Source organism: Sminthopsis crassicaudata, chromosome 1, assembly GCF_048593235.1.
Source record: "Sminthopsis crassicaudata isolate SCR6 chromosome 1, ASM4859323v1, whole genome shotgun sequence".
Lineage (NCBI taxonomy): Eukaryota > Metazoa > Chordata > Mammalia > Dasyuromorphia > Dasyuridae > Sminthopsis > Sminthopsis crassicaudata.
The window spans coordinates 196,009,286-196,020,463 of NC_133617.1; the positions used below are offsets into that span (position 1 = coordinate 196,009,286).

Below are 11,178 nucleotides of genomic sequence, written 5' to 3' on the forward strand. Positions count from 1 at the left end.
TCCTATTTGGAGATACACAATTGCTTGTTTCCTCATCCCCCAATTTATGAATTGTCAGAAGGTCTTCTATACTTTCTGGTGAGTTATCTATGGTAATACACTTCCTGCCCCCATCCCCTACACAAGCCACCCATCCACATGCACCACACACACACACACACACACACACACACACACACACACGATGAAAATATCCAAAGATGGCATTACATCTATTTAGAACAAAAAAATGAAGAATAAATATTTATTTATTATATGCCTTCAAATAAAAGGTTTTCAGTTAATTTTACATTGTTATAAGAATCCTTGTCCCTTCCTAAATTAAGCTTTGAAAGCCAATGTTTCTTCTATTTGGAAGATTATATAGAGAAAAGAGTTAAATTTTAAGTCTGAGGAACTGTTCAAATTCCTGATGTGCTACCTATTAATGTATTACCTGAAGTAAGTCACTTTCCTGAATCTCTAGTATGATCTGTAAAATAAGAAAGGTTTTAACAAACTGGCAAAGGAGACAAAGCACAAAGTCAATACTGGAGGGGGCTGAAGGAAGACACTGAAGTTCGCTACTGATAAAGTTGTAAATTGATGGAACTGTTCTAGAAAATGTTCTGGAATTATGAAAAAATAAGTAGATTTCACTCGTTGATTCAAAAATTTCAATATGGCTGAAGAAATTCAACTGAAATAATGCTTCTATGTGTGTGTAAAAGAGAGAGAGAGAGAGAGAGAGAGAGAGAGAGAGAGAGAGAGAGAGAGAGAGAGAGAGAGAGAGAGAGAGAGAGAGAGAAAGTATATATTCTACCAGCACTTTTTTTTGAGGGAAAAAGTTAGAAACAAAGTTAGAATCCCATCAACTACAGAATAGCTAAACAAACTGTGATATATAAATATAACAAAATATTAAGTACCATTAAAAAATCAATTAAGGAATTCAAATTCTCATAAACATAGATTTTGATTTGAACCCTCTTTGTATGCTTGAATCCTTAATCATTAGTAGTTCCTAAGACAGCAAAGGAAAAGGAATTTTAGCAGTAGTATTATAGAGCGAGGCCATTTATATATGTTGGTTGGTTCTAGGTCAGGTGTTAGGAACTAATAAGGATTTAATTGTACTTTTCAATTTATGACAGAACATAAGGTAGAAAGAAGCAGTGCAACTGAACTGACAAAAAATTAATGAAATATTCATCCTCCAAAACTTTCAGATTTGCCTTTTTCTATTAAAGGAAGTTAATACCTACAATATAGTTTTCACAGATCAAAACCTGTACAAAACTTATTACAATGTCAATAATACAATCCAGTCATTAATAGCCTTATAATAAACATACATGTCACAAGTTGACCTTTATGCATGCATCTTTTTTTTGATAAACCAGATTTAAAGGAAGGCTTCAAAGACAATCTGCAAGCCCTTATCAATGGGTTACTAAATACTAGGAACTGTGCTAAAAGCTAGGGATTTAAAAAAAAAAAAAAAGAAAAAACAAATCTTGCCAGAAAGGAACATACATCCTAATGGGGAAGAGAAGAAATACTGGGAATCTGTATTCTTGTTACTCCTCCCTGCAAGGATCATTAAGCAGAAGCCTGCATTTAGAATTAGGAGTAGATGTTCACATGAATTATGTTACCCTATACAGAGCCTCTCTTTCCAATTCCAACACTGGCAATGGGAACCTGTTCAACAAGAAACTTTCCTTACACTGCTACTACTCTACCACGGATTACACTTATCCAGTTTCTTCATTTCAACTATGCACGGAAGACTCACCACCAATTCAGGTTACCTAATCTAAATTCAAACTTCACAACTTCTTGGCAGTATTTTTATTATGGAGAAGCTAGGGGGTAGAGTGCATAGCATCAGTCAGCTTCCTGAGTTCAAATCCAGCCTCAGACACTAGCTGTTATCCCAATTTCTCATACTATGTCATATAACATAAAATGTTTTACAAACACTATATACTGCATTAATTAATGATATTCTTCATCGTTAGTTGATCCAGAGTTTACAACTTAATGACTTCTAGATTATCTGTCTTGTAAATACTGTCTTATAATCTTTGTGTCCCTGTTTTTAGGAAGAAAGGGGATAAGAGTTGGACAAGATAAAATTTCACTGGTATAGTAAACTCCTGAAAAAGAAAATCCATCGAACTACTCAGGTCAGCACTGTTTGAGCAAATAAGAATCTTAAGAGAGTAGTTTAGGAGTGCCAAAACACCATAAGTCCCGGAGCACTATAGAGTGAAGCCTATACTAGATTCAGATATAATGGGGGGGGGGGGGGGAAGGGAGGGAAAGAGATATAATTGGGAATCATTTAACAAAATAAATTAAAGTACAATATAACATAAATAATGTTACAATGTGATTTTCTAAATCAATATGCAGCGCCCTCCCCAAAGATTCTTAATTAAGACATGATTTAATGGCCATCCCCTTTATATTGTAATTTGACAGCACTGACCCATTGGTTCTGAGAGACTAAGTGATTTGCCTAGGGTCAGTCAGTTTGAGTCCAAGCTGACCCTTGAACTCTGGTCTTTACAGTTTTAAGGTAACCTCTCACTGTCCCCGATATAATTAAAATTCAAGAGCCATATATAATCTATTTATATAAAGTGGGAAAAATTATGAAAAGCATTGTTCTGACAATACAGATGATGTTTTCTACATAGGCACACCCCAAATAACTTCATTAATTGGTTACACAAAAATTATGTTTCCATAGAGGATTGTTCCATTAAAAACAAAACTCCTTAATGGGTAACTGGCTGAAAACGTTATTAGTTTTACAATGTGATAAAGTTTGGCCATAATTAGCAATGACACTGCAAGATGCCATATTTCAGAATACATCTATGTTACTGATAATTATCAATAATATTCTGACTATCATTTGTATAATCCTCCATGGTTTGTAATGAAATTTTACATCTATCTTATTGGATTATCATAAAATCCTTGTTAGATTAAGCAGAACAGGTACTATTTATGCCATTTAAGGATCGAAAACAGAAATTCACCACAGTTAAATAACCTAAGTTATACACATCATTAACAAAAAGAGGGAGGCCTTGATTCATGTCTTTTGATTCCAAGTCTAATCCTCTATTTTACTTTTTAATTTCAAAAAAATACATATACTTTATCACTATAGGCATCATCCATACTCAGTAGCATGAAATCCCTAATAGAAACTTAAGGAAAAGAGGGTAACCTATTTTAAATTTTACTGTAACTAATGTTTACCTTGTTATATGGATATTTCAAGTTGCTGAGCTTTTTATTTTGCTGCTAATTATACATGTGCATAATTACCTACATATATAAGTTATAATAACCTACATACATACATAGAAACATGAGAGGTCACGTGGAATGATACAGCTCACTAGCCTCAAGAATCTAGAGTCAAATTCTGACTCTGAGATATATCTCACCTCAATGACACTGGAGTCATTTAATTCTTACTAATCTGGGCTAAGACTGTAAATTGCCCTGCATTGATAGAGGGAATTTCTTCACCTGTTGTTTCCTTACACCAAGAAATCATAAATCCAGTCCCTTATTACCCAAATCTAAGCCTGATTGCAAACATTTTCTCTGGCTATTCCTCTTGCCTTGGAATATTCTTCCCTTCCCATCTCTGCCAACTAGCTTTGCTAGCTTCCTTTAAATCTCAATTAAAAGCCTAGCTTCAGCAGAAAACCTTTCCTAATCCCTCCAATCTAATGCCTTCTCACTTATTTCCTATTTATCTTGTACACACAGTTTGTGTATATTTGTTAACTTGTCTCCCCCAACTGGATTGTAACCTCCTTGAGGGTAGGGGTTATTTTTTGCCTTTTTTTTTTTTTTTTTTTTTTGTATTTTCTAGCCCCTAGAGCAGTAAGCATTTGAGTATATGTATCTATTGACTGATTAGAAAGTCTCTGGGGTCCCTTTTAACTTTAGATCTGTGATACTCCTTTGTTTCTACATTACCTTTCTGGATATAAACAATATATTATTTGTTCAATTTTCTTTTCTTTTTTTTTTTTTTTAAAGCTTTTTATTTTCAAAATACATGCATGGATAATATTCAACATTCACTCTTGCAAAACCTTGTGTTAACAAATTTTTTCCCTTCCCCCACCTCCTCTCCTAGACAGCAATCCAATACAAGTTAAACAAGTTAAATACTTCTACAAATATTTCCACAAATATCTTACTGCACAAGAAAAATCAGATCAAAAAGGAAAAAAACAAGAAAAGAAAATATAACTAAACAACAATGAAAAAGAATCCACACTCAGTTCCCACAATCCTCTCCCTGGATATAGATGGTTCTCTTTATCACAAGATCATTGGAAGTGGCCTGCATTATCACATTGATCTTCATATAATCTTGTTACTGTGTTGAATGATCTCCTGGTTCTGCTCATTTCACTTAGCATCAGTTCATGTAAATTTCTCCAGGCCTCTCTGAAATCATCCTGCTGGTTATTTCTTTTTTCTTTTTTTTGCTGAGGCAATTGGGGTTAAATGATTTGCCCAGAGTCACACAGCTAGGCAGTGTTAAGTGTCTGAGATCACATTTGAACTCAGGTCCTCCTGACTTCAGGGCAGGTGCTCTATCAACTGCGCCATCTAGCGGCCCCCTGATTATTTGTTACAGAACAATAATATTCCATTAACATTCATAAACCATAACTTATTCAGCCATTCTCCAACTTATGGGCATCCATCCACTCAATTTCCAGTTTCATGTCACTACAAAAAGGGCTGCCACAAACATCTTGGCACTTGTGGGTCCCTTTCCCTCCTTTAAGATCTCTTTGGGATACAAGCCCAGTGGAAATACTGCTGGATCAAAGGGTATGCACAGTCTGGTAACTTTTTGAGCATAGTTCCAAATTGTTCTCCAGAATGATTTAATCAGTTCCCAACTATAACAATGTATCAGTGTTCCAGTTTTCCCATATCCCTGTAGAGGGCCAGAACTCTGGAGAAGTATACTTGAAACAAGGATATTTACAACAAGATATTAACTCAGTGGAATTGATGCGATGAGGTTCTTTAGTATACCTGTACTTAGTACTTAGCATGGTGATATAATGGTTCTCTAGTTCTTGATAGAATGGTTCTCTAGTTCACACATCTTAGTGTGCAGCAATGATGTAATCATACTGAAGTATTTAAGAGCTGAGAGGACTTGGAAATGAGACATTCCATTTTTGACCATCCTCTTCCTGGTGGCTCTCCTGCCTCTTTCATTCCCCTCCACTAAGATCAAGACTGGGCCAGAATAAAGACTCTAGACTTTATATCTGATCATTCTCATGGTGTCTATTCTTCTGCGACCAAAGCCTCCAAAGGATCTCCAAAAAGATAGCCTGAACATTACACATCCCCTCCAACATTCATCATTATATTTTCCTGTCATCTTAGGCAATCTGAGAGGTATGTAGTGGTACCTCAGAGTTCTTAATTTGTCTTATCAATAGTTGTTAGGATTATTAAGTGATTATTAAGTGACAAATAGTGATTTGGAGAACCTCTTCTTATACTGAAATGGTTTTAATTTCTTCATCTGAAAATTCTGTTTATATCCTTCAACCATTTATCATCAATTTTATTTTCAATTCTAAATTCTCTCACATTGCTTCATTCCCCTCCCAATGAGAAGGTAAGAAAAATAAAACCTACTACAAATTATATATATATATATATATATATATATATATATATATATATATATATATATATATATATATATATATAGTCATGGAAAACAAATTCCTGCATTAACCAAGAAGGAAAAAAAAAAAAAAAAAGGAGAAAGGTAAAAGGGAACAGGAAAGGGGAAGAGAAAGCAAAGGAAAGGAAAAATCAGAACTTATGCTTCAATCTGCACTGAGTACATAGGGTATCTCAGAATGTACAGCACAATTTATCATGAGTCCTTTGTTATGTGGCTTAGTTAGTTGTTGCGCCGATGGGAGGAAGTACAAAGCTGGGGGGAAAAAAATTTACAGCCAGTGTTTCTGATAAAGGTCTCATTTCTAAAGTATAAAGAACTGTCATAAATTTTAAGAATACAAGTTATTCCACAATTGATAAATGGTCAAAGGATATAGACAATTTTCAGATGATGAAATTAAAGCCATCTATAGTCATATAAAAAATGCTCTAAATCACTACTGGGGAAATGCAAATTAAAACAACTCTGAGGAACCATCTCATACCTCTCAGACTGGCTAAAATGATAGGAAAAGATAATGACAAATGTTGGAGGGTATGTGGGAAAACTAGATCACTAATGCACTGTTGGTAGAGTTGTGAAATGATCCAACCATTCTGGAGAGTAATGAGGAACTATACACAAAGGGCTATAAAACTGAGCATACCCTTTTACCCAGCATTACTCATACTGAGTCTATAACCCAAGGAAATCATAAAGGAGGAAAAAGCATCCACATGAGAAAAAAACTAAAATGTTTGCTTTTGTGGTAGCAAAGAATTGGAAAATGAGTAGATGTCCATCAATTGGAGAATGGCTAAATGTTACAGCATATGAATGTTATGGAATATTATTGTTCTATAAAAAATAATGAGTAAGCTGATTTTAGAAAGTCCTAGAAAGATTTATATGAAATGATCCTGGGTGAAACAAGCAGACCCAGAAATACATTGTGTACGGTAATTGCAAGATGTGCAATGATCAACTATGAAAGACTTGGTTCTCAATAATTCAAGGCAATCCCAATAAATTTTGGATAGAAAGGGCCAAAAAAAAAATTTATTCTCCTTGTTCTTCTCACTTCATTTTTCATCAGTTCGTTTTGCCTGGTTTTTTTGTTTGTTTTTCCCTGAAATTATCCCTTTCCTCCCTTCTTATAACATGATAGTATTCCATCATATCCATATCCTAAAACTTGTACAGCCACTCCCAATAGATGGGCAACTCTTCAGCTTCCAACTTTTTGCAACGACAAAAAGAGCTGCTATAAATATTTTTGTACATATGTGCCCTTTTCCTTTGATCTTTTTGGAATATGGACCTGGTATACCTGTATCAAAGGGCATACATATGCTTGAATTGTTAGCTATCTGAGAATAATTCTAAACTGCTTTCTAGTTCCAACAGTACATTAAAAGTACCTCTGTTCCCAGGGCCCTTCCAGCAACTGTCATTTTTCTTTTTTGTCAAATTAGTCTATCCTCAATTTTATGAGATAATACCCCCAAATGTTTTAATTTGCATTCTGCTAATTATTATTTAGAACTTTCTTTTTCATAAGGCTGTATATTTATTGGATATTTTTCTCTGAAATTTGCCTATTCATATTCTTTAACAACTTATTTGGAAAGCCACTATTATTCTTATAAATATACTCAGCTCTACACACACGCACGCACGCACACACACACACACACACACACACACATATTAGCTTTTTTGGCAGCTAAAACACATTGTAGTGATTCACACTGGTCCATAAGGTCAACTAAAATCCATCTTTCTTTCACAGTAACTGTGGTTAAGCCCAGTTTCTCCCAGTCTTTAGAATTATCTCTTGTAAATTTCATCTTTCATTCCAACCTATAAATAGAATTCTGAAACTTGATTCTGTCATCTAATATATTAGCCATGAAATTTCACTTTCCATATTTTCATCCAAGTCAATTAATAAAATGTGAAACTGGAAACAGTAACAGATAAAACTCTAGTTCAAAATATTAACATCTTTAGGAAAAGTTGTTCAACCAACTACAAACTAAATTAGCATTACTAGAAAACTAGGTTTGAAAAAAATAAAGATCTGAGTTCAAATGCCAGCTCAAACAGTAGCTATGCGACTCTGGCTTAACCAGCCTGTCTCTGCCTCAATTTCATCATGTGTAAAATGAGGGGCTTGGACTAAGGCCTTTAAAATCTGTCAGCTTTCTAAATCTATAATTCTAATCTACAATTTATTAAATTTTCACCACCTCATGTGCAAAAGTATCATGAAAGATATCTAATAGTTGGTTGAAATCATGACACAATATCTCTAGCACAGTCACTAATTCCAATCTGATAACATTATCAAAAAAGAAATTGAAAATATTTGTTTTACATGATTTGTTCGAAGCCAATTCTTGTCAGTTTCCAGTGATCATCTTTTTCTCAGTGTTTACAAGACATATGCCTAATAAACCACTGGAGATTTTTTTTTTTTTTCAGTGAGCAAAGTTAAGCATATTGGTGGTATAACTGAAAATCAGAATACCAGCTTCTCTTCCACTTTCTAGTACCTCTCCCATTTAATGCTCTATAATGGAGCTCAATTTATTTATCTAAAAGATAGTAACACCAAATCACTAATTGAATTAACACAAAGTTTGGCTACCAAAATTCATATTCATTGGTAGGGCTTAGAATATTCATTCATAATTCTAAACTTCCTGGGTGTCAGTTAAATATAAAATTTGGAGGTTGTGTTAATAATCATAACTATAAAAGCCCTTCCAGTTTTAAAATTCTAAAATTTTTCTAAATACTTCTAACTTGCTTCAATATAAAACCATCCTACAAATTATTAACAAAATATTTATGGATGATTAGGTGGCACAATGCATATAGAGCAGTGGCCCTAGAGTCTGGAGAATCTGAGTTCAAATATGGCCTCACACACTTGACATTATTTTGTGACCTATTGCCTCACCACCAAAAAAACAAAAAAACAAAAAACCCACACCAAGTATTTTTTACACAAGCTAGATTTTAACAATGACAAAGAAAACTAAAGCTAAGTAACAGACTGAAATCACACAAAAGGGACTGCATAAAGTTCTTTTTGTATAGTACCAAGCAAAGAAAACAAAATAGTATTAGGATATAACAAGCATTCTTTAAATCACTTACACTGGTAAATTTTTCAATCATATTTCACAAATGTTAAATTATTTTTTCTTTTTCTACTAGCAAACTAAGTTGACATAATTTAGGAAAAGTTCACAATTTCTTTTCCAGACCTGCACTTTATAGGTATAGGGAATTCCCAGAAAGCAAAAAGCTTCTATCAAGGCAGATTAGCAACTATTCTGCATCTAGTTGATTTGGGCACTGAGAAGTAGGTGACCTGACCCAGGTGGGTTTAAACTTAGATCTTCATTAGATTAGACTTCTATCATGTCTCTTCATACTGTTTTTCTGGGCCTAAAGATGTTAATTCTCTTGCCTGTTTTTAAATTTTGTGAATCTCTTTCATTATCAACAGTAAAGGGAGCAATTAACAGCCATCTGGTCACAACAATCAATCATTAATTTAGCATCTACTATGTGCAAGATAAGAGATAAAACCAATAAAAATCTCATAATTTGTTGTCAACTTGCAAAAATAAGAAAACCAAATCAATCAACAATACATTCCCGGATCGGAGAGTGTGAATTATTATGCATTATGCAAATCCTTCATCCAAACACAAATCTTTCAAAGTTTAGTTCCATAAAAATACATATTCCTCAAATAACTGACAAAATTGTCCAACTCTAATTTGGTGATTCAAAATCCTAAAGTAAATAAAGGCACTCTGAAATTTTTTTAACAGCTTTAAACTCCTACGATTCCAGCTTCCAAAGAAAACTCTCAAAAAGTCTACATTTTAAAACACTTTCAAAGCAAGCACTGATTTTAATAAATAAACGAAAACAAAAACCATTCCCCAGACTACAAGACTGAAAATGCGGCTATTAACAGCAATTTTCAAAAATCCAAGTCTCCACAAAAAGGGAATGGAGGTGGAGAATGGGAAACAAGAAATTAAGTGGATTTTTTCTGGGAATCTCGGAAACAAGGAGTGGGAGTCAGCCATCGAGATACTCTTATTATTTCAAAGAAAACTTTCAAATCAGAGCCTGCCAGCTCCGCGGCGCACACAAGAGTTGGGCAGCAGGGTTCTGAGCTCCTCCTGCAACTTCTTGCCGTTTATTGGAGGCACATAGGGGAGGGGAGGGTATGAGAGAACCTCTCTAGTAGACTAGTAAAATAAAAACAGTTCAAATACGGTTAACCCCCCCCCCAAAAAAATGGGGGAGTGGGGAAGAGGACGCAGCAACGGGTGAAAAGAAAGCCACCGCACGAACAATACTCTAAGGCGAGATGGTGGGTGGGGAGCGAGGAGTGGGAGGAGAAACGAAAAATCTGCAGGCCTGCAGCAGCTACAGAGGCCTTCGAACAACTGAGACAAAAGTAGGACCAGCACCGAGGCCGGGTCTCTGGCGGAGGGGCCTTGGCGGAGGCGACCCGGCAGTGCGGTATCATTCCGCACCCTCCCAGCTTCCCTCCCTCCACCGCAGTCAGGAGCGACAGCGGCGGCGGCGGCAGCAGAAGCAGCCAGCGAAGCGGTCGCCACGGAGGCAGCTGCCGCCTCCCCCTCGCACAATGGAGACGAGTTCGGCAGCGGCCGCCACCGCGCCTCAGAGCTGGCCCCGTCCACATCCGGGGACTATATGCGCGGCGGAAAAGCACGTTTCTCCTGCAGACCCCAGCCCCACCGAGCCCCTTGGCCCGGCCAGACCGCTTTGGGGGTCGCCGAGGGATTTATTGGGCTCCTCCCCGGCCACCTTACCGGTCTCGCCGCTCGTTTTGGTCTCCTTCGGTTTCGGAGGACGGCCCCGCGGCATAGTTCCCCGGCGGTGGTTTGATGGGGTAGGGCGGCTTGGGTGCAGCTAGAAAGGGGGCCGGACCAACCCCTTCACACAGTGTGTATACACACACACACACATACACGCATACATATACACACATACATACAGACACACGGGAGAGAAGGAGATGGGAGCGCGCACGCGCGTGGAACACGCCGCGTGAACGCGGCGCGCGCCGACGGGATGGAGCGAGCGGCAGGGGGCGGGGGCAGGGGCGGGGAAGAAATAGCGGACGTTAGCAGTCGCGGCCTCTCTGGATTGCCCCCTCCCCTCGGCCCAGTCTTACCATCCGGGTATTCATAACAGCGCCAGGAGCCGTAGGCTCAGATCGCCCAGCGGAGCGGTAAGGGCAGGATTGACCTCTGCGAATTCCTACCCCGACTGACTGCTTTGGGGTCGTTGGGAACATTAAAAGCCGCTTTGCTTTGGGGAGGAGGACAAGCAAGAAGGGCGACTGGGACTTTGTGCGCGTGTCCCGGAAAGGTCGTTGG

The 11,178-nt window shown here is 37.1% G+C and overlaps 1 protein-coding gene across 1 annotated transcript in view; it reads right to left on the reverse strand.

Annotated features, from left to right (window-relative positions):
* Positions 1-10,844, reverse strand: part of ZNF236 (zinc finger protein 236) — a 223,298-nt gene extending 212,454 nt beyond the window's left edge. Inside the window, exon 1 of the mRNA XM_074273648.1 lies at positions 10,609-10,844. Coding sequence (XP_074129749.1) covers positions 10,609-10,663 — 55 coding nt within the window. The 5' untranslated portion in view covers positions 10,664-10,844. The remainder of the gene's footprint in view (positions 1-10,608) is intronic.
* Between the last annotated feature and the right edge of the window lie 334 nt (positions 10,845-11,178).